The 25,031-nt window shown below is 36.8% G+C and overlaps 1 protein-coding gene across 7 annotated transcripts in view; it reads right to left on the reverse strand.

Annotated features, from left to right (window-relative positions):
- The window catches only part of ZDHHC14 (zinc finger DHHC-type palmitoyltransferase 14), a 515,017-nt gene that overhangs the window by 11,477 nt on the left and 478,509 nt on the right, over window positions 1–25,031 (reverse strand). For all 7 annotated transcript variants that reach the window (XR_007374980.1, XR_007374981.1, XM_048935637.1 and 4 more), the window contains exons 4-7: window positions 12,990–13,127; window positions 9,145–9,193; window positions 3,709–3,811; window positions 2,031–2,140 (exon numbers count right to left, since the gene is read on the reverse strand). Coding sequence is in view for 5 of the 7 variants with exons in the window: in XM_048935637.1 (XP_048791594.1) it covers window positions 2,031–2,140; window positions 3,709–3,811; window positions 9,145–9,193; window positions 12,990–13,127 (400 nt within the window). In the remaining 2 variants the exon portion in view is untranslated. The remainder of the gene's footprint in view (window positions 1–2,030; window positions 2,141–3,708; window positions 3,812–9,144; window positions 9,194–12,989; window positions 13,128–25,031) is intronic.

Genomic DNA, 25,031 nt, shown 5'->3' on the forward strand with positions numbered 1-25,031 from the left:
ATAGCCTGAATTTTGAAAGATAAGCACATGCATAGAAATAGCTAAGGCATTTCCCCTCTCAAACGTCAATGATGCTTCCACCACTCATAAAACAGTTTAAGATCTCACAAAGCTCTGCAGAACAGATTTTTAAAGTACACTCACAACACTTAGAAATCCATCTGAAATTAAAATCTGCCTTGTGGAAAGCACTCCTTCAAAAATCAGCTGCTTCAAAATAGCGTATGACTTACTATGTCAGAACTCTAGTTAGACCTACGCTGACAGCTATGATTCAAATTAAGGTTTGAAAGTTACTGCTGAGGATATGTGAAGTGTATTCTGAATTGTCTGAGTTTTAAATGAGAAACACTATCTTTAATGGCAGTGGAAAAGTTTAAATTATTATCTTAATCTACATTCCATTTTGAATTTTAAGTTGCAATTGCTAGTAAGGCATCTTTACTGGAATTTAAGGAAAATTACATCTGAATATCTAGTGACTTGGGTTGTAGCTGAGATTAAATATTTCAGAGAAATTTTGTTCTGAAACAGTATGTTAGACTCTTTGTTTGATTTCAGACCAGGAAGAAAGTACAAAAAATGCAATGCCGTAAGTTACATTGTGAAGTGAGTGAAATTTTTGATCAGTCACAAACTACCTCCCTGCAGAAACTCTGCATGTACTTCAGCATCTAAATAAATTACATTAGTGCATGGAATTCAGGGAAAAAATGTACAAACTCTGTGAAAACACAAGAGTCAACGCCAGTTTGATCTATCACGTGAGTCTAATTGTATCCATCTAAGTAGTTATTTCAAATAGTAAGAGATATTTGTATGGCTTTAGTACTTATTTCCACATAGGGTCAAACAAAAGATTTGGAAGCAAGGCATCAAATTTTTCTATGTCAAACAGAACAGCAGGATTAAAGGGATGGCCTAAGGCACGATCACCAGAGTCAAGAAGCAAATGCAGGATTACTCTTTCCCACACAGGAATTACAGTGTTAACCTAGAACAAAGAAATCATAACTCAGTTATCTCATTCATTGGAAAAGATGCCAGCCTCTCCTGCTGACCTCCTAACATTCTGAGGAAGACTTTCTGGTATTCATAAGAGCAAAGACAGAGACGTCACGTTCAAAGATGCACCTTAGCCACTGAACTATCAACTCATTTCCTCTTCTCTCAGTAGTTCAGATTCAGGTCTTACTTCATTTCAGGCAAAGCAAACAAGCTACAACCAAAAAGTATCGCCACAAAATTAATCTACAAGATGAAAGTCATCTCATACTGGGGAAATGGGCCTCTACTGTACACGCATTAGACCAGCTATCTGATCACCGGGCACTGAAGTTAGATGAGAATGGTGACCTTCTTGCTGCCAGTTATTCGTTCTCTAGTCTTAGCTCTGTCTCATATTAAATCAAGATAAAGAACTTTATCTAACTCTGACAGTAAGAATATTGCAGAATTGTAAAATGAAATATGTGTCGGAAATTAAACCACAAAGATTTTCTAGGATTACTTCGGTGTAAGGGAACCAAGATTGTCCTGATCTTGTATATGCTAAAAGTAGCATAAGCTAAGAAAAGTTATTATCCATTTAAATAAAAGAGTTCAGAGACAAAATAAATAATTATCAAACTAGCTACAGAGTCTAAGACCCAGATACATCTCTCTCAGAGACTCATGTCACATGCGTTAGATTTGTAAGAGTTTATTTAACTTCCAATAGCTCATCATGCAACATTTAATTACAAAGAATTATTAACTGCCAGCAGTTTTTAACAAAGAACAAATAATAATTCTATTTTAATTTCAGAAATCAACCTTAAATCCACATATTTTATAGGATCCAATCACTATACACAATCATTAACTCAGTTTAACCACAGTTTACCAACTTGCTATTCAATTAATGCTTTTAAAGGACAGCAAAAAGAAACATTATTTGTTGAGTAAACTCAAGAAATCTGAAAGAATATTTTTCCAATCAATCATCATTGTGCCTTCGCTTGCACTAACAATACTTTTGATGCTCTTACCTTGGAGAGAGGGGCCCACAGAGTGCAGCACAGCAATTAGTAAAGATGTTGCCATAACTGTATGGATTATAGTTTTCTTTACCTCTTTTATTTGACCATGATCCTTTAATCTGAAGAGATAGGAACAAGTTGCATCAGATGTAATACAATACAGAAAATGACTGAGGCAAATTAAGGGTTCCCAAAACAGCAGCATGCTGCTCACAGAAGCAGACCAGAGAAATCCCAAGACTGCACTTCCCTAACAGCGTTGGGCTATTATGAAAGCTGGAAACTGTTACATGTAAGCACAAGCTCTGCCTCCATAAATTTAGACAGTCAAAAATCTCAAAGGACAAATATAATCACAGTAGGAATATGAGCTCTAAACATTTTTTTGCATGATGGTCAAAGCTAAATTTTACAGGTATTACAGCCTGTTCCATAGAAGAGGTTCAATTGCAACATACCATTATAGCCAGCAATAAAGCACTTGTTTCCCATACTCTTGGGCAACTTCCAAGCTGTCCACACAGCACTATTTTCCCTTAAAGCCCACAAATGGTTCTGAAATATTATGAAGCAATTGTAGTCATTAAAGCAATTGCAGTCATTATTGTCTTTTATCCCATTCTATGGGGTTTTTTTTAGGCGACCTTATTTTGCTGCTTGTGAGGTGCTTGAGAGCCTGACTAAATAAATGCCTTACTGTATTCAGCTGAAAATGTGTGCTTTAATTTGTGTTATACTGCTGCAATTCCCTGCAGTTTGACTTTCAACAATCCAAAAGAGATGTGAGGCCTTCTTGTTTGAACACTTACAGACATATATTCCAAGCCCAAGCAGTTTTTCCTGTTCTGTATGTAGTTTTCCCAGTTTATAATTGTAACTGCTGCCTTAAGTAATGACCAAACATTTATTTGACAGTCTCTAAGATACTACTTTTATATTAAAAAATACCTATTAAAAAGGTACAACAGAAAATCACAATAATTTTAATATTGCAGTAATTTGTTAGAGTATCTGCTAAACTCCAACATGTTTTCTAACATTAGCTAACTAGCTTTATTTTCTCCTTTCATTCATTTCCTATCTCTCACTTGTTAGTTAGCAAAAGACACAAAAAGTCTTTACACAGTTAAATATAGTTTTACACCAAAACAACAAAAAAACACGTGCAGAAATGAGAAAGTTGACTTTTGAGTTAATGACATACTCTTCACTAGAGGTCCTAGATCTCAGAATGGCAAGGAAACCAGAAAAAATATGATAAAAGGTGAAAAAATTATTTTGAGAATTCATCATACTCCAAAATTTTTATTTTGGAGTATATAATATTTTGAGTCAAATGGTGTTTAGGACTCCAGGTAAATTTTCTACTGAATTAAAAGGTATGATTATACTTGTTTCTTTGCATTCTCTCTTCTGTATTTTCCTTTTTCAATATACAGATCCTGTGGGTGTAAGTCATAATGGACACATTGTATAAGCAGAACATCTTCAAGCCACAGCTACAGTCCAAAAGAGCTCTTCTGATATTTCAAATCAAATGTGACCGATTTTATTCCTTTTTTCCTACTTTGGCATTTACAAAACTATGCACCTGTGATTGGTCTAAGAATTACAGAAAAGAACACACAATGAATTTTAATCATCTCACTACCATATAAAAACATGTATGTAGAAACTATGAACTTACATCTTCATTTGTTGTTTGATTGGAGCTGATCAAATACGTGTGAAAACCTGAGAGGCCCACAATGGACCATACGGAGAAAAAGCACACCACAGCTTCCAGCACAGTAATTGAATGTCAAGGAAATACATGCAAATGAAAAAAAGAACTCAAACAGATAACATATCTAATAATAGATAGTTAAAATTACAAAATTCTGGGTAGTCAACTTATAGTCCACGACTCTATTGAGATCTTCAGGCTACTTCAAAGGGCCCAACAAACACTAAACTTACCGTCCATATGCTTTGCTGTATGGTTTATGTAACATCATCAAGACAAGAAAATATTTCAGAGTCTATGCACTGAAAAAGGCCAAAAATTATTGAGTGGCTCTGATCTCAACTGCTGAAATTAGAATTTACATGTTCACTCTGAAAACGCTGCCACTTCTATTAAGATAGGTACAGTGACAAATAACAGTAACAGTTCTAAGGGTCTGGGGAAACACAAAATTGGTTATCTAAGGCTAGTTGAATAACAAAGACTGAATAGACATCTGTAAAAATATTTAGTGTACAACAGGTGTCTTGAGCAAAGGGGAACGGATCTAGATCTGTGCTCACACAACTAACTAGAAAACTGCCTCTCAGTTATGTGCGTTAACTGTTGGATTGTCCTATCTGTCTTCTGTTACTGAAGCTAAGATGCAGAAAGGGATCCCAAAGCTGGCACCAAAGAGCATTAATCCAAATTGAAATACAAATCCACTTGCCTTCTCAAATATATCTCTCTGGATATATAATAACTGGGGGTCCTGATGGACGAGAGACTGAACATGAGCCAGCAGTGCGCTCTGGCAGCTCGAAAGGCAAATGGGATCCTGGGCTCCATCAGGAGAGGGGTGGTCAGCAGGGACAGGGAGGTGATTGTCCCTCTCTACTCGGCTCTTGTGAGGCCCCACCTGGAGTACTGTGTCCAGGTCTGGAGCCCCCAGTACAAGAAAGACAGGGAGCTGTTGGAGAGGGGCCAGAGGAGAGCCACAAAGATGATCAGAGGGCAGGAGCACCTCCCCTATGAGGACAGGCTGAGGGAGTTGGGCTTGTTCAGCCTGGAGAAGAGAAGGCTGCGGGGTGACCTCATTGCAGCCTATCAATACCTGAAGGGAACCTACACCCAGGAGGGGAGTAAACTCTTCAAAAGGGCTGACAACAGCAGGACTAGGGGAAATGGATCCAAGTTGAAGGAGGGAAGATTTAGGTTGGATGTTAGGGGGAAGTTCTTTACAAGGAGAGTGGTTAGGCCCTGGAACGGGCTGCCAAGGGAGGTTGTGGATGCCCCATCCTTGGACGTGTTTAAGGCCAGGTTGGACGGGGTCCTGGGCAACCTGATCTGAATGTGTATGTTTGGTGGCCCTGCTAGGCAGGGGGGTTGGAACTACATGATCCTTGGGGTCCCTTCCAACCCGGGTGATTCTGTGATATATTCTACTTCATTACCGTGAGGGTGCCTAAATGACCCAGCCTTGGAAAATAGCCTGGAAAACAGTTCCTGTTATGCCTGAGCAAAAACAGAATCACAGAAAGACCTCATTATAGCTTTCCAATATTTGAAAGGAGTGTATAAACAGGAGGGAGAACAACTGTTTATGAGGGTGGACAGTGATAGGACAAGGGGGAACGGTTTAAAACTAAGACAGGGGAGTTTTAGGCTAGATATTAAGAGGAAGTTTTTCACACAGAGGTTGGTGATGCACTGGAACAGGTTGCCTAAGGAGGGTGTGGATGCCCTATCCCTGGAGGCATTCAAGGCCAAGCTGGATGTGGCTCTGGACAGCACAGCAGGGGGGTTCTGATCCTTTTCAACCCAAGCCATCTTATGATAAATCTACCCTCCTCTAACTTAAAACCATTACCCCATGTCATGTTACTACAGGTGTCTCTAATATAGGTATCTGTTCTCCTCCCTTCATCTTTGATACAGATTCCCTTTAGGTACTGAACGAGCACAGTAAGAGCCTCTCTTCTGCAGCATAAAGAACTCCAACTCTCCCATCCTTAGTTAGGCTAGGCTTGGATAGCTGGGGGATACTTAAGTTCTCAGATCTGTATAGTATTAGCCCCAAACTAATCATGTTAAAGAGGAAATATTATCAACCCCCAAATGACTGTGCTGCTATTAAACAGTAGCTGAGGAACTGTTTGAAGGAAACATCAGTCTGAATACATGAGAATTGCAAAAAATGGCAGAAAAGTTCTTGAAGAAGTAAGAGCAGCAAAGCTTGGTTTGATGCAGGCAGAAGTCACTCTGCAAGCAACTGCCAAGAACTGGTAGAGCATCCACACAACATTTCTTAAACGTTAGATGTTGGTGTTCATCCTTTCTATTACTGGCACTGATCCTGAATATAGTTCATTGATTGCTGGCTAATTAACGTCATTAATGAATTGTCTCAACCTTGATTTAGTTTACACTGCATAAACTGAGTGTTTTTTTCAGTGCAAGAGTAACCGTCATGTTTTCAATTTCTTGCAGCAGAAGCAGTGTAGACAAGAAGCATAGAATTTGCTAAGTTTAGCATAAACATTAAAATACAGGCTACATTATTAGACTAATTTCTAATCATATATATCTTACTCCTTTTCTTTATTTGATTTCAAACTACTGGAGGTTGGTCTCTAGGAAAGTCAGCCAGCATCCAGTGTCACACAGTTACTGCAGTTTATGTAATTCCTTTAATTCTAAAGGAGTTACCATCTCAACAATAAGACAACAAAGCTGCTTCTAAAGTCTATACACTCAAGTAAAAAAATGCAGCTTTCTATAGACGACTTCCTGTTTACAGTTTTTTTAATTTATATTTAGTTTCATTTACATAGAATAGCCATAGAAGGCTATTTTCTGCAACATCTCAACTGTAATTTTTTTTAGGGTGCATGAATCAAAAGCAGAAAAGGCTTTGGATCCTAGAAAAATAGAATAAATCAGGAAGACAACAATTGGAAAAGAACAGGATAAAAATAATCTGTATACTAACTGTATGCTAACCTTTAGAGAAGTCAGTTTCCAAGACAACAGTAACTCAAAATATTCCAGAACAAGGACACAGCCTTCAAAGATACAAACAACACCCTTATCATTGAACCTATCAATAAAAGAGAAAAATGACAGCTCCCCATTACACAGAGACATGGGCTTGAAAAAGCATGGATAGACATAAGTAATTGCAATGAAATATTCTAACATCAGTTAACAGGATTTTGCAGGTCTGCTCTGACAAAATCAACTGAGAAACATAAATTGCCTGTATAACTTTAAAGTGGCTAAAAAGCCAGCTTCATGACTCAATCTGCTTCAACAGCAGACAAATTCCAAAGTGCATTGCTGAGCAGCATGTTCTAACTGCTGTTGTCTCCTCAAGCCATGGGGAGAGTCACACCAACACAAGATAGAATATTAGTCTCAACTGGTTGTGTAACAGCCATAGCTAACGCAAGAAGAATATGTAAGAATGAATATGAAAGTAGACTGTTGTTAACAGGGGGGTCAGAAGGTGTAAAACAAGCTGAAAACATTAGGCACAACCCATGTGAACGTAACTGGGCTTTGAGAGGCCTGAAGTACTAAAGATTGTACAGATGATGAGCACTGCTCGGTGAATTCTGCGCATCAAGAGGAAGAACCACCAGGTGAGTAAAGGCCTGAAACAAAGGGAAGCTCTCTGCAACCTCATCAGATAACTGAGCACATCAGTAACAGGATGTTTCTTGCTATGATTACACTCCCCAGAGTGAAAATGCAAAAAAAGCTTCCTTCAGTTCCCCAAATCGAGATCCAAAAAGTTCTCTAGAGCAGCTGGAATTATGCTAGGTTGAATACAAAACATACAAAAAAAAAAATCTTTTTTCAGTAAAGTATAACATACTAGCATAATCAGGTATCTCACATACATTCGTTAGCAGTATAGACATAGCAATAACAAAGCAATGTTGCCTGTGCCTGAACAGACCGGCCTACACAATGCAACACCCAGCTATTCAGACATTCTTTATTGTGAATTGTAACCAAGCTTTCAAATTGTCCAACATGTCACTATCAAACCAGGGTATTCCCATGACAGAACCCCTCAAATTGGCACTAGTCTTACTGCAAATTATGAATGAGAAGCCCATTGTTCCTGTACAGGGATTCTCAAATGCTTAGTCAATTAGATTCTAATTTAAGGACAATTGAAAACTGTTCTCAGTTTGAAAAAAAATAAATTCAAATAATGTTTTGTGAGGAGTAATTATAATAGTTTTGTTTGGAAACTACTATTGTGCTATTCAGAATAGTTTGTTTGTGATTTGTAAAATTATTTGTATAAAAAGAAAATCTGAAAAAAAAGTGGTTTTGCTTAAAAAAGAGTTTGCAGCTCAGTGGCTCTATGTGATTAGCATACAGTACAAACAACTGTATTTGCAGAGTATGGATAATTTAACACTTGGAAAAACGACCAGGAAAGAGTAGTCTGCCTTGTATATAGTTATGAATAACTGCTGAGCACACAGGAAGGGAGTTTTTGCTTTTTAATCTACTGTCAAAAAAGAACAAACTGTATGATGCACAATGGCCAGAAGAGGTTTCCTTGACACAAGTATGGGAAATAATTATTTTCACAGTACCTTTGTCAGAGGTACAAACTGCTTATCCTGACATGAATCAATCAAAATGTATACATAACAAGTGAGAAACTTAAGAGTCTATACAGAAATATAAGAAAGAAACTAGAGAACTTTTGCCAGCTTCCCACTTTACCCCATTAGCTGCTTTTGAGGTAGGATCAGAAAGCTTTTTCCATTCTCACTGAGTAGAAAATATACAGAAAGCTTACCTGAAGTGGTAAAAAGAATGTTTATAGAATAGCAGACCCCCCTGTATTCATATGTATATTTTTATATATCCTAACTGAAGTTGACACTTGAAAATACTTATCTAAAAAAAGAGTAAGTTGATGTAAGAATATTTCTAGGAACTGAACTCTTCAGGGACAGATTATGACTTCAGTTGTTTCACAATGTGTTTTTTCAATCCTGACAAAAATTGGCCATTTCACATCATTGCTATTGCGAGAGCAGAAGATTGTTCAATATTTTAAATGAAACCACAGCACGGGAACAGTGCAAGGTGTAATCACGAATTACATCACATATAAATTGAGTGAATTTCTGTCACACATGAGAACTACAGAGCTTTGGTAAGAGAACTACTTGCAAAAGATGATTAATCAAAAACCATACAAACCAAATTGGCTAGTTCCTTTCCTACCTCCAATATGCGGCGAGAAATCCTGTAGTGCAGGAAGTGATGAAATGATTAGCTGATAAAATCCCAACTATGCATAACCAACAAAAACAAGAACACAGATACACATCTCAGATGTTACTGTAAGATCTAAAACTTTTTTCAGTGAAAGGATATCTTGCAGGACTGTCCTTCAGGGCATTGAGGAACCCTGCTTGTTGAGAACCTGTAGGAACAGAACCCAAATTATCAATTCAATAAGAAAGCGGACTAAAGGCTGTTTTCACCATGGTGCACACAGTATTTGAAGAGCAATCAAATAATCATAGGATAAAGCTTACTAATATGAATCTGAGATTATGTTACTTAGCAGCAACATCAGAAAAAAAACCTCGGGTTATATTATCAGGATAACATCTGCAGGATATTTTCTCAGTAATACCAAATTGATGCATGCATACTTTCCCTTGAAGAAGATTTCTCACTGTTCTTTTCAGACCTAATATGTTAAAAAAAAAATAAATTGTAACCTACTTCTTTCTTTCGAATTACTGTTTTCAAAAAGCAACTTCTTGACTTGGAAAATTTACATCATAAACACCAGTTCTCACTTTATTCTGGAAACAAAGTTGTCCAGACTTTAATCCTCTTCCTACTGCACCTGCATAGAAGGTTTTTCTAATAGATGCTAATCGCCTCTGGGAAAACAAGAGAATATCTACCAGCCAAAGGAGCTCCGGAACTGAACACACAAATGAACTACAGATGGAGAGGCATCCACTTCAGCTCTATAATCATTAGATATTCACCAAATAGGGCAATTTGACAACTGGCTGATATATACGAAACTAAATACACAAAAATGAATTAGTCTGTAGAAACAGCATCACATAAGACACATTGTTTTTGCATTTTACTGTGCAATTTAAATTTTTTAAAAGCATCAGATTGAAATTTTCCTTTCAGCTAAATCCATCTGCAGGTCTGAAAACAGAAAAATCCTGATTAAGATAACTTTTCAACAAATGAGAAATGTCAGTGTGTGGATATTTATACACACACAACTGCCTCTCGAGATCTGTGTGGCCAATTTTACTGTTCACCATTAAAAAGGCAAAGTTACTTACCTTGTGTCTCTGAGCCTTTTCAGGCTCATAGCCTTAGCCTTAACCTTAAGGCACGAGACTATTGGAACATCCCACTATGTTCTTACTGTTTTTAAGATCCTTAATGGCAATGGCAGCAGGTAAATGTGATCTCTATTCCCTACTGCTGCTCACACTCTTCCAAGCTGTTCCCAGTGTATCAGAAGAGAAAGGTTACTTACTGCAATATACACCTGAAACAGTATTAACTCAAACAGAGGAAAAAAATCTGTAGATGGATACTAGTACTGAAACGCTTGGGGAGATGGAAGAAAACCTTGCAGGATATATCTTTCAAGTATCTGACTGATAAAGTCAGTTTATCGTATTTAATACTCTGTGCAAAGATTCCTAATCCTGGAAGGGAAACATTTGAAAGGGAGGTCTCAAAAATAAGGCCGTAAGAAAATAAGAAGTTTGCTGCATCTCATTTCTAATCATCACTTAGGTTCACCAAAAATTAGAAAAATGGCAGCTTGTAAGATACATTAAAAATGAATTTGTATAAAGTGATTTTAGAATAAAATTGTTTCCTATGTAATCAACAAGGTTAGAGAAGGAACTTCCCCATTCCTATCAGGATGAACTATTAAATGCATATTTACTTATTAAAAAAAACATAAATGCCTCCAAGTTGCTAATAAACATCTCGGTTCCTTCTTAAAAGATTATTGTCAGAAGGTACTCAAAATAATTCAGGATATATAAAATGAAGTGTTGCTGATGGGACAGTAATCCTGCAAGGATCATCTTTGGAAGAGGCTAAGAACAGGATTTGACTAAAGTCAGCACGATTTTCTCTGGAATCCAGGATTTGGCCAGGACATGTGGAAATATCTATGAATGACCTTTGAAACACTGCAGAAAAAAGCAGCCCCAGGTTTCAAGACTTTATCCAAGCCAACCGAATGTGAGTTAAGTTAACAGTGTGTTACCAAATCACTTTGTGCAAACTGCAGAGATTCAGATTAAGCAACTGAGCCTCCTGCTTAATGTTGTGCATCAGCTCAAGGACCATAACTGCTAGACAGCACACGGTTGATTGCTATTAGGAAGACGAACAGGTGAGTTTCTGAAGCATGGTAGGCAAAGAGTTCAGGGGCTACATTTGTGAAGAACTTCTTTCTGGATACAGTAAAGAAAATCTTAAATTTGAAAGCTGAGCTTGAAGCTTAAATATAGTAAAGCATCAAGTAACTACTCACAGCTCATACCTACTTCCATTGCCTTTGAGGATCAGTCTTTAGAATTATGGAGGTTTTTCCTATCTCATCCAAGGCAGATAAAACTTCACGGTGAGAAAATGTTTTACAGCTGATTCACTTAGGCAAGTCAGCATTTAGAATTTTACTGTACATTATCTGTAACACCTACACAAAGCTGTAGTGTTTCTCAGCCACATGGAGGCACAAATAATTTCTCTGATCCTTGTCTAATTCACACAGAATTAGATATGGACACTGTGAAGTTAAAATCTACTGGATAAATCCACTTGACACAAATGTTGAAATACTAGCATAATACTGGTAATTCGCACACTGAAATCTGCAAAAAAGCTTTGCTGTCTTTGGGAAATAAAGATAGGTTAGCTTCAAAAGTAGCTTTACATTGTCAGACCAATCACATTTTTAACTACTGAATTCTAACAGACTGAGATGGCAGAAAATGAGCTGCTGTCTTCTGCGCATGTATATGCTCACGTATGCCAGGATTTGAATATTAGAGGAAAATGTTTTCTTTCCAGTAGTAACTTTTCCCTTTTAAACCAACATGGATGTCTTTTCTCTGCTCTTTCAACTGATATTAAAAATGCTTTGTCTGGCAGTGAGAACAACTTGATCCAGACTCCCCAAAGTCAGTGCCTCTGGATCTAATGCTACATCTCAGACAGCCACTCAGTACTTTTACCACTCTTTAATGAATCAGGAATAAGAGCAGGAGTTTGTTTTTCAAACTTTCATCTCAGCACAATGTAAGTAAGGAAACTGAAATCAATCTGGCATATTTTCCAGTAAAACATTCTCTAAATATCACCATTATCAAATTAGCTTTATAAAAGAACTATAAACTACAATTATTTCTATCAGGCTTCCTTTGCAATAAAGAATATAAAGAAATTTTAAAAACCCAAACATTTCAAAATGACTGAAGAAGTACTGCTCAAAGCACTATCCTATGTAATTAGCAAAACTTTTAAGTTTCCTAATGAGAATGGATCTAGAACTCCCAAAATATACAGAAATTCTTTAAAGATAACTCATAACTTATCAATGCAAATTGGGTTATTGTCACATAAGAGTTAACTCAATTTGTTGTATGCACAGAGGAACAAAAAACAACAAAAATAACACCCATCACCCAGAAGTCTTGAAAATATCCTATCTTTAAACCCAATCTAGAACACAAATAAAAATCAAACTTATGAATATTCACGTTCCTGTATCTCATCTGATTCACTACATTACAAAGTAGTCATTCGCAGAATGTCTATGCAAATGAAAGTAACATGTTAAAAATAGGGTCAAGAAAGATGAAACCAACAAAAAAAAGTGTAAAATAGCTCAGATCTAAGAACAAAAGCTCTTTGGGAAAATGATGCTAACTTGGTCATGTGTGCTGCTTTTCCAATAAACTGTCTACAAAATGATTAAAATCAAGAAAATTAACAGCGTATTAAGGAAAAATCAATGTTAAGTCAATGACTACCATGACCAGGGTCTGCTGGAGACCAGAATGGGAGTTGCTGAGGGTTGTGAAGCTTTAGAGAAAAGGCAAATAAACAAATAAATAAACCCTGAATGATTAAAAGATTAAATTAAAAGTAAAAAACTCAAGCAAATGGCTACATACGTAATCTGATTTCACCAGCATACTTACGAAGAATGACGTGGGTGATAACGAATGCAAATATAAAGACTGTCAGAAAGGACAGAGATAAAATAAACATATAAAAAAATCTGTAGTTTCTTTTCCCCACACAGTTGCCTACCCAGGGACAGTGGTGATCAAACCGTTCTGAAATGAGAGGCAGAAGAAAAAAATGGAAAACAATTAATAAAATGCTGTTTACTTGGAAAAAAGCTCTCTGAACACTGCATTAAAACTCAAGATTTAACTGGCATTTGCTAAGTATCCCCAGAGAAACTCTTATTTAGGAGGGAAAAAAATAGAAAAGAAAAAAGAACTTTAAAATGAAATCTTACAGCTTTTAAAGAAATTCAAGCATGGCTGAGGAAAGCCCCTGTTAAACTTGCAGCATTGTTTGGTGAATTGCACAGTCAGACCAATAAGCTTGCATTTATTTATCCACTGTTAGATGGAGCAGTACCACATTAATTCCACTTTTTCCAAAACAAGATTTTCTTCCAGTGACGTTTCCACTCAGAATCAGAGTTTTTGTATTTACATCTCTCGTGATCACACATCTGACTTTTATGCCCAGTGCCATCTCATCTATTAGGCAAAACGAAATATTCACAATCTTGTTTTCTTTTATCACTTTACTCAATGTATTTTCCATTCCAGACCACTTATTTTCCCACTTACAACTGTGGGAAATACTGCCATGAAAAACCACTCAAAACAGTAAAATCATTCACACAAACCATTTTCCAGGCATTAAGATTTAAACAACGTTGTAAAATTTGCTTATACTTCACTAAACCAACCTCACTCCCTTTATTTCCCTGAGAAATTAGAGCATTAATGGGACAGGAAGAATCCAGAGCAGTTCAGTAACCAGAGTCCCAAAGAAAAACCCCATGATGGAAAACGGCAGTGAATCAGTGAGCTCTGCAGCCCCGCGCAGCAAGGAGCCTCCTTGTCCCAAAACACGGGTAATGGAAACAGAGCAACTGTCAGAAAACTAAATGGCCTTTTGGAACTGGAGAGATTATGCCAACATAACGATAGAATTTTGAATTTCTAATAAAATCCAAGCTCATAACACAAGGCAGATGCTCTCACATCGACTGACTTGGTCTGCAATTTTCATCAAAATCCTGTTTTGTTCTCTGTGACTTTCGTGGCTCTGCTGACATATGATAAACTAATTGGAATTGCCCTGGGAAGTTAAACTATAAATTTGAAGTCCTTAAGCTCTATGTTAAAAAGGCACATCTGTTCAAACATACCTGTTTATTTTAACTATGTCTTTATGTTGAATATCTACATGAGAGGTTTTCCTTGAAGGATGTATTTCGGATTATCTCCATTAAAGGGGAAGATAAAAAAATAATCAAAGCATCATGCAAAACAGATTTCTGAGTTCACCAGACTTGCAGGGTTTTTTTGTTTGTTTGTTTGCTTTAATGCTTTTGCGTGACAGCTGTTTGGACCACATGTTTCTGCCATAAATCTGTTTCAAGTGGAGCTATTAAAGGTGAGGTTATTGAATTCCTTATGATAAAATTTCAGGAACGCTTTGATTTAGAGAGATTACTAAGTATACCAAGAGTGAAATACTTCCAGTATCTAAAAGAGTGCGCAATATTACCTCCCAGAACAAGTAGCTACTTGTCTGAATAAGTAGCATCAGCATTTGAACAATGCTGATTTTCACATTTGTGCTTGTGAATGAGTCCTTATGGTCTGAAAAATACCATTTTATTATCATTTTATGGGTACCTAACATAACACATAGCAAATAATACCACAAAGAATAATACAGTTATACAGACTTCTAAAAAGCATAACTAGGGTACTTTTGTACCCCAGTGCTTGAGAAATAAAAAAATGTAAAATCATGACATGTCTTTGGAAAGTGAATTCCATGCAAACACATTCATTCTATTCTATGCTCGCAAAGCAGGAATCAAATTCTACCAATATTAAGCTCATTTTCAAAGCTTAAAAACACTATTTAGATCAATGTAGACACGTATTTGGTAAATTCAGATAAATGCAGGCACAAATACAAATAAACGCACTTATCTACAGGCACGCACAAATACATACAAACATCAGCCCATTCCCTAATAGAGACTGACTGTTACTTGCTCCTCCTCTCCCTTTCTGTCTTCAGAATTTCTGTGTAAGCTGAAAGGATATGCTTTCTTGGGAAATACCGTACCAACCATTGTGAAGCCAAGTAACTACCCGGCACATTTAAAAAGCAGAAACAGACTGAAAAGACTAGTTGGAAAAACCCACTACAGTGTCAAATTTAAAGCTAGTCTAAAAAAAAAAAACAAAAACCAAAACAAAAAAAAAAAACCAACCCAACAAGATAAGTTTTAGAGGGTTTATGTGAGTTATGAATAAACTGGGCCTCATTTTTCCCAGACAGTCATAAAAAAAGAGGTTGTGACATTTATGCTATAATGCCACAAAGCAGCATCTTAAATAGCAAGGGATTAGAAAACAGTCAGTTCCAGCAAAAACAGTCACATACTAAGCTGAAACTCCTAGCGCTGTTGACTGAAGTATAAACTCTCTTCGGACCAGAGCTGTTTCCTCTTCCTTGCAAAAAGTCCTAATTGAATAAGTTTTAATGAAGAAATAACAAGATATCAAAGATCTCATCCTGATGCCTGCAAACTGAACGATCAACAACCTGGAAAAGGAAGCTTCGTCCAATGTCTTCACTTGGTCTGGGCAATGTTGGCAGCAAAATCAATATTCACCTTCACTGAGAAATTAAAGAATTCTGATGCTGAGAGAAACTAAAAATTCTGGCCCTTGTGAACTTGAAATATAGAACAAACATAAATGCAACCAGTAAGCGTTGAGAAGAATCACAGACTGTTTGAAGGTGATGGCTATGGTTTTGGTTTGATTTTACAGGGTATCTAGACAGCTAATATGTACAGCTAATATTTAGCCTACACTCACACCAAGGTTAATATAAAAACATTTGCAGCAAATGAAAGGAATTAAAATATTGTGACTACAAACTCTTGTTAATATAAAGTATATCAGGACTGTCAACAAGGGAGGAAGCTAAAAGCTATGGAGTTTGTCTATGAATGTAACCTAGGTACAATGAGGTAACAGATCATCCTCCTGCACTCAATTTTAAGCAAAATAAGCCAAGTATCTGCTTCAGCATGTAGGATGGTGTCTCTGCCGTAACAGCCTACAACACAGAACTACTGCTGAAAAACAACCCCTTGCCTGTGTGTTCATGGCTTTCCTTCCACAGATCCAGACCACTGTAGGCCAAACCGGGGCGGGAGAGGGAAATAATGCTGGTTCATAAAGTCAGGCTGACTTCAAACAGGATAATTTTCTGTTTAAGAAAAGTTTCAATATATTTTTCAGAATCTGAGAACAAAAGCTGATACAAACAAAAAGGACTCAAAAAACCACATGAGATTTATAAAGTGATGTTATCAATGAAGAAAGGAGACAAGTAAATGAAGACTAAAAGTGCTGCTGCAAAGAAAATTAAAAAAATCAAAGATGTAACAAACCTCAAGAGATGTCAGCAAACCTCCAACATTACCAATTTATCCCAAGTGATCTGTAACTTGAAATTCGGGTAGTAATTGCTGAGGTTGACCAGTACTTCCATAACGAAATCCTGAGCCAACTTACAGCTTAGCCATAATGGAAGAGGTGGGCAGATGCAGACCTTCCACCCATCTCATCCTGCATCCTTCTTTCCGTGTCGAACCGTTGCTGAACCAGGTCAGCTGACTGAACTGGCAGAAAAGGCAAAAAGGAGTTACTTTACTGGTTGCTCAGTGAGTAAAAATGGCTTTCCAGCAGGTAAGGTATGTGTGAATGAGCACAAAGAACCACACAAGTAGGGGAAAAAAAACAGAGGAAGCTCAGACACTTTAGAAGCAGGGAGCTGTTGGCACAACCCAGCTGTCTCATTAAAACTCACCCAGTAATATATGCGACATGGGTGTCATAGAACACGCAAATTACATCCTACGTCAGACACATCTCTCAGTTCCTTTCTCTAGAACATTTAGATCTCATAACTTGCTTAAGAAGCAGTAACTGCTGGATATCACAGACAAAAACACAAATGACAACATTTCCGATTTAAAAATCAGTTGTCTGTTGGGGCTGTACAGATGCAGAGTGTTTGCTTTAAAAGCCACCTGGAAGCACATTACTTGCTGCTCAAAGAGCCAAACCTTTACTTTACTGCAGCACAGCACGCGGTCTCCTTAAATGTTTAGCTTCTATCTTTCAATCCCTGTACTCCAGGAAAACACATACAAATTGACCTAAAGCTTTCTCTTTGAAAGTTTCTCTTTCAAAACACTCAATAAAAGCTTTCTAGCTTAACAAGAACAATAACAACAACAAAAAGCATTAAAAAATATTTATAGGCCAGCCTGGTCCTTCAGCTTGCAGCTTCCATTTTGTGTATGCACAGTGATTTCAGAAATACATATTAAGTAAGTCACTCCAAAAGTACTGCCTCCTTTTTATTTCCATAGAAACTACTGTAGGGAACCTGCTTTGGCAGGGGGGTTGGACTCGATGATCTCTGGAGGTCCCTTCCAACCCCTAGAATTCTGTGATTCTGTGATACTGCAGATACAAAGAGCACAATAACACTGACAAAGTAACTTCTCAGCTATCCTTCAACAGTCACCACTATTAACTATGCATTTCTGTCAGTATGAACAACAGCTTGTGTGCTGCACTTACATGCATGGCCATTCAGCATATGATTTGTCTTTTATGTCATGGTTGCCACTGCTGAAATGCACACCCATTGTCTCACTATGCTCACATCCACTGCTTGGTCTCCACCAACATCTAGCAAGTGCTGATGAATGTCAGGTGAATGGCACTCAGTGGGTGCCATTTTTTCTGCATGGAGGAATTCAGTTCAGCACCTTTGCTTCTCGAGCACTTCTACATTGGACACCATTTGTCAGACTGCCCCTCTACTGCCACCTGTTGCATGGGAACAATATATAATAGGGTACTGAAGGAAGGTTCAACATCTACTGCTGTACCACCTCCATCTGCCTTGATATCATGGGCCAACAGAATAAAATAGGAAACATTACTTCTGGAACAGCCCTCACATTTATGAGCTGCTTCCTTTTGCAATTGCTCAGTTGAATCACTGCATACCAACATATTTTCTAAAGCTTAACATGACAGCAGATCTACAGGTACGAAATCATCTAGGTCACATTAATTGCATATTTCAGTCAGTCAGAGCTCAAGTCAGAATTCACTTTCTAATTCCCTCAACTCATTCAACTAAAAGCACTACATGGAAAATGCACAAATCTAGGGCATTCACAGAATACTTACTGTGCTTCTAAATATTTAACACTTAAAAACACAGAGACCAAGATGGCAAATACCCATCAGCCCACTGTTCAATCATACACATATTCCATCTCAAGTAACTGGGCCAGCATTAATTGAAATTCTTTTTTATAGTAGAGGGACAAGATTGGACCACTGGTCCATTGTTCTGGATGCACACTGAGCAATTATGTGGAGATACTAACACATCTGCAGCATATATTTGCCATAATAACAATTAAAGCTCTTTGTAGGACTATGATGCCATGATATGACCACATCTATTCAGGCTTCTCGACTTGGCATTTTGTAAGACAAAAGGGTATTTTCAGAATTTGTTTTCCCTTGAAATGCTAAGGAAAACAAAGTTAGTTTTTAAAAATTCCTATAAGGATTTTTTTTTTTTAATTACAAAAAGTATTTTTTTTCTAAGACAACGGCTTGGTCCCACAGCCTGAACCATGTATGCATGGAAAAAGCAAATATCACCACAGCATTAAATCCTTTACAGTCAGTTCAGAATTCCTCACAATTTAATGTAACTAATAAAAAAAAAATCTTGTGTTTGTCCTTCATAGCTTATTCTTAAAAATTTATCCTTAGCTCAGATGTTTGGTTCCACTAACTTAAATGTTATCATTCCTAAGAAAATCATTAGTACTAAAAAAATAAACTGATGAGACTTGCCATCAACTGGTAATAGCAATCACGAACATGGATCTATTTGCATCACTTAATGTACATAACATTTACCTGTGAGACAGTAATTCCCTGTACAATGTCTTTACAATTAATTTGAAATCAGAAGATACATTTATGATTTAAAAAAACAAAAAGGGTGAATAACAAAGGGCTTATTGCAATTTACATTTATATGCATGCTGATGTTATTTAAGAACATCTGCTAGGGACAATACACAATGGATTCCTTCAACTATCAAGCTCTAGTACTTTTATACTTTAAACCCAAAATAAAACGCCTTCAACCCCCCAACCTCCCCCCCATGAAATCCAGAATGAGCCTTCTAGCCTTAAGTTTACATTCAGGAAACACCTACCAATGATTTATACCAGATTGCACTCTAGATATTGAGCTAATCTTTACAAGACGACACAAAGCGAAGCAGCAATATAATGCTGTGAAAAAACAGCCTCCATTAACAAAATAATAATGCGCATGCACATCTATACCAAATGTTCAGACATGCAAATGCAAGGCATACTTGACATTTTATTCTCACAATCATGTAAGTACTATCCTATCAAGTTTTGCTGTTTGGCTGCATTTTTAAGAAAATCAGTTGTAATGTCAACTTCTTCCATGTCAGTCAACTTAGGTAGTGACATACTAATGTTCTCAAAAAGAAAATGAACATACTTAATTTTGTTAATAAAAGATTTATTAGGAAAACATCCAATCATTGCCCTAAGATAGCTCACAGTAATTGAACTATTGTTACATAGCTCACTTCACTGCTTCCTCCAGTAATCAATGTTGACTAATGAACAATAAATCCCATCGACAACATGCACGATAATAGCGACATTTTCAAAGGCTGCAGCAGCTGTTCAGAATGGCTGTTCTCTGGTAGGCAGTAGGAGCATACAAGAAAAAGTATATTATGCATACTATGCATGTGTATGTGTATATATATATTTATAAATACATATATAAAAATATTAGGAACCACACAACTGCCAGACACACTCAATCATAAAGGAGGAAAGCTCAAATCACCCACCATTCTTCATTACCTTTTGAAATGTTATCATGCCAAGTGTAAATATTTGGTCATTTATTTAGGTTTCTAATGATAGTCCTTTGTATTTTCTCCTAGTAATTTCTCTCTTTAATTTTATTCTGTCTTCTGAGACTTACATCATTTGTAGATTTGGTATTTTGATCACCTCTGCTCTTTCAACCATATGCGGATAAACACAAACTACAACTTTTCTCTGAAGTAACCTATAATATAATTGCCTCTTTTTAAAAGACTTGCCTTATTTCCCAGTGCTTTGGCCTAAGCATGAAAGGGGAAAAAAAAGAAGAAATCACAAAAACTAAAATCCATCCACCTCCGGCATACATACCATGCTCCCTGATCTTCTAAAGTACATCTGGTGTACAGATGGAACAATCAATAAACAAATAATACTTAATATTTGGAAGTATGCTCCATCTGTCTCCTCTCAGGTACTCTGAGAAAGTAGCACACCTTCTACAAAAAGAGCCAAAGCCAATTCTCACATAGAATCATCAAGATTCAAAAAGACCTTCAAGATCATTTAGTCCACCTACCACCAATATTTCACCACCAAACCATGTCCCCTGGTATCCAATCTAAATGTTTCATGAATACTTCCAGGGATGGTGACTCACATATGAAAACTAGAGAGAAAAGGAAAAGGAAAAGAAGGAAAAGAAGGAAAAGGAAAAGAAGGAAAAGGAAAAGAAGGAAAAGGAAAAAAGGAAAAAGAAAAAGAAAAGGAAAAAAAGCAGCTAGCCTTGTAGTTTCAACTGTTAGAAGTTAAGAAGAGTCACTTTCCAAGAGATCTAGAGCTAGGGTTTTACTAGTTCAATCACCCAGATAAAGTGAAAATTTACTCTTTTATTGCTCTATAATTTACTGCTATGAGTAGCATCTCATAGCTTTTCTAAACCCAGAAAGCATAAGAAAAGAAATAGGTAAAGATGAAGAAAGGATGTAAAGGCAAAAGGGGAGATAGTGAGGTAACAAAGGAAGATTGGTACAGAACACAAGCAAAATGAAGTCCTGAAGTCCTGACATCACATAAATGCACACTGGTTAGAAAGAACCTGGAAGTCATGGGCAAATGACTCTGACACAGCATGAGTGTTGCTAAAACCAAACAGACAATGCCAGTTCCCACTCTGTTTCTGAAAAAAACTGTTTTCCAGGGAGAAGATGGTGAGGTCTGGAATGAGTACAGGGAAGAGGTACTCCCACACTTCACTGGTAATGCTCTTTTTGTCTTGTTTTATGTGTGTTAGATTTCATTTGCGTTTCAATCAATAATTCCCCATTGGAAGAAAACAGATTTACAACGCTGGTGCTTAATAAGGGAAACTACTTTCTCTAACAGTGATTTTTATCAAAAATCTGCTGTTTGGAATACTGCTGGGTACATGACACAGTGTATTTTCAAAACAATACATCAATGCAATGCAGTCAGGATTAGACACAAGACTATATCTTGCCCAGGTAGAATGCTTAAAAGAAGCAATCATTTAACCGGAACAGTAGTGTCTATTCACTTCTAATATAGCATATTTTCTGGGTTGGTTTTAAACAGGACCCACTTTTCTTGCTTATCCCAAATGCACTGCTTTGTCTTCCTTAGATGCTTATTGATCCTAACCATAAAAACCACTGAAATACCCTCAATGTCTTAGGCCAACCTGTATTTGACTAATTTGACTAATTTTTATCAAAGACTTCTTCATATGTGTTCAAGGAGTTTACAAAATGCACTCTTAGCTTTCCAATATTAGATTAAAAAATGATAACTATTCACATTTTCACAGAATCACAGAATTGTAGGGGTTGGAAGGGACCTCCAGAGATCATCGAGTCCAACCCCCCTGCCAAAGCAGGTTCCCTACAGCAGGTAGCACAGGTAGGCATCCAGGCAGCTCTTGAACATCTCCAGAGAAGGAGACTCCACCACCTCCCTGGGCAGCCTGTTCCAGTGCTCCGTCACCTCACTGTAAAGAAGTTCTTGCGCATGTTTGTGCAGAACTTCCTATGCTGCAGTTTCTGGCCATTTCCCCTTGTCCTGTCTCCACACACTGCTGAAAACAGTCTGGCCTTGCCATTCTGCCCCCCACACCTTAGATATTTATAGACCTGGATCAGGTCCCCTCTCAGTCTTCTTTTCTCAAGGCTGAACAGACCCAGTTCACTTAGCCTTTCTTCATAAAGGAGATGCTCCAGGCCCTTCACCATCTATGTGGTCCTTGTATTGATAATTTATTGATAATTTAATTAGCATTGATGTAACATATTCAAATGTGGTTTTGATTACTGAAGGACTAGTAGTTTTTATTATGTTTTGATGTCAAGTAAAAAAGCTTGCTTTTGTTTCTCTGTGCTCCCAAGGATCTTTCTCTTTTCCCTCTTCCCCCCGAAGACGCTCCCACTGCAATGGCTAGTCACTAAAAGAAACACAAGCTAATGAAGATCTAAAATCAGAATGCCCTTTCATCAACACTCTCAAAAAGCAACATGGTTTTACAGTTGGATATAAAAGAATTAATACTCTATGCTAACGGTGTAATATATAGTTTAAAAAGTCATAAGAAAATAAACTAAGCTCAAAAACTAAAACACAATCTTTCAATTTTCTAGATCTGTATCTTCATGTAACACGCAACCTGTTCACAAGAACAACAACTGGAAAAACAAACCCCTGCCAACCTAATAAAATCTTGACACTTGGCCTCGTGTTCAGGATCTACAGAAAAGCACCTATAGGATTGATGAACATGGCTGCCTAGGATCCATCAAAAGTTATGGAAAACAAAGTGTTAACCCTCCAGGGTTCAGGAAGAACTACACTGAAAATTTCTGAGAGCGTGAGAACATTCTACAGGAAGTATCTGCATGCTTGCCCTCTTCTTCCCTTCTTCCCAGGGGATCCACTCTGGCCATGGCAGGAAACAGGCTGCTGCACCAACTGAAAGGTCTATACAGCTTAGCATGCCATTCTCATGCTCATCATTTAAAAAAAAAAAAAACAAACACAACAAAACACGCAACAGAACACAAAAACAAACAACAACAAAAAACAATCCAACAAACAAAAAGACCCAACAAGCTGCTTTCCTAGTAATCCTAATGAAAACATTTCAAAATCAAAGCATATTCAAAAATTTGAGCTTTCAATCCTTTGAGTTGAAAGAATCTGACAAGAAAAGTTATCTTTATCCATCAATCACATAAGAATCACATAAGAACTTTTAATATATTTTTTAAAAATAAAAACGGCCAAATTCTCTTTGAGGAATAAAAACAGTGGCCGTCCTTTTCCATCCATGCTGCTTTTTTGTCTTGGTCTAAGCAAGTTACTTTAGTTGATAGGCGGAACTGTGACATGTAAATACAAGGAAGACTTTAGACATTTAATTCACTGGACTAAGTTGATTTACTGCTTGCTAATCATTATTCACTGTTTTCTTTTAGCCATTCTATACAATAATTAGGGAAATTGTTTGGAAATAGTGAATTGCCTCTTATTCATCTTTTATTATAGAAATTTCTAATTATTCACCAAGAAAGTAGAGATTTAGTGTTCAAATGACTAAATATATATTTTAAAAGTCAATTCAGAATCAAATCTGACTACTGGCTTCATAACATCAATAGTATAGCACCACATAATGCATTAAAAACCTGTTCACAAAACTCAACAATAACTAGCCCAAGCTGAGAATCCTGTGGTAATTCCTATCTTTAGCTATTGTGTTTATATGTACATTAGTTTAAATTTGTTTACATTTTAAAGCAACATATGGTACACAGAAAGCCCTTGAGGGGCTAACTTCTAGTTGCCATTCACCAAGACAGTTAAAGAAAGCAAGAAAGAAATACATTCAATATGTTTATCTGTGGGAAAACATTTCACAGAATTTCCAAAAGCATTCCACAAAGATGTAACAAACTGCATTTATATGAAAATCCAGATTCTTCTGGATACTATTATGAAAACAATGTAGAGCTAAAGCAGTTTGAAATTGATACTATATATAGAACGGTAATTAGGTAGCTTTGGAAATTCATGCTTTTGTTTAAGCTACATAGCTATCTATGGAAAAGTCATGAAATGAAAATCAGAAACAAGATCAAAAATTAACATATATGCTTAGTATTAACTAAATGTAAGGGGAAAATGGGAATAAGTTTTAGAAGTACTCAAATATTAACAATACCACTGAAGATTCCTTACAAGATGAAAAGAACCAACAGAAAATACCAAATGAAAGAGCTTGTCTATCACACTGCATTCACTGGCCCAGTATCATAACACCTTTAGGCAAAATTACTGAGTGGTTTCTTCTGTATAGTGAGTGCTGACTTGAAGAAAAACTCCATTCTTTTATCCCACAGTCTCTGTACTTAGCTTATAGGTATGCAAGAAATGCACAAGGTAAAAAACAATGCATTAACCTTATTGGTAAGTAGGTCACAATCATGAGTTATTTAAACATCCAGATGTGTGTGAAACATGAGTATTTTTGCATTGCTTTAGTTATAGTAAGGAACCGCAAAATAGTGACACAAGAACATTCAAAGCTATCGTACGATTTATTCACTAACCGAAAGCATCATCATATAGACAACACTAACTTGTAGGAGTTAAGTGCATAACATTCTGATTAACTGTACACTCTTGCATCATTAGTTTTTCAGAGTACATTAGCAATCCAACTCTCCTGACACGTAGTCTGCCCAGAAAATTAGTTACAAATACTTACAGGTTTTCCCTTATTGAAATAAAAGCACACGAACACATATATGAAAATGCTTTAACTAAAAACAAAAGTAATGTACTCTGAAAAGTCATAGTTAATTGTACATAGGTCACTCCAAAAGTAATGCCTCCTATTTATTTCCACAGAAACAACAGATGCACAGAGCACAGTAACACTATTTGATAGAGTTATTT

Source organism: Lagopus muta, chromosome 2, assembly GCF_023343835.1.
Source record: "Lagopus muta isolate bLagMut1 chromosome 2, bLagMut1 primary, whole genome shotgun sequence".
In the NCBI taxonomy this organism is placed as follows: domain Eukaryota; kingdom Metazoa; phylum Chordata; class Aves; order Galliformes; family Phasianidae; genus Lagopus; species Lagopus muta.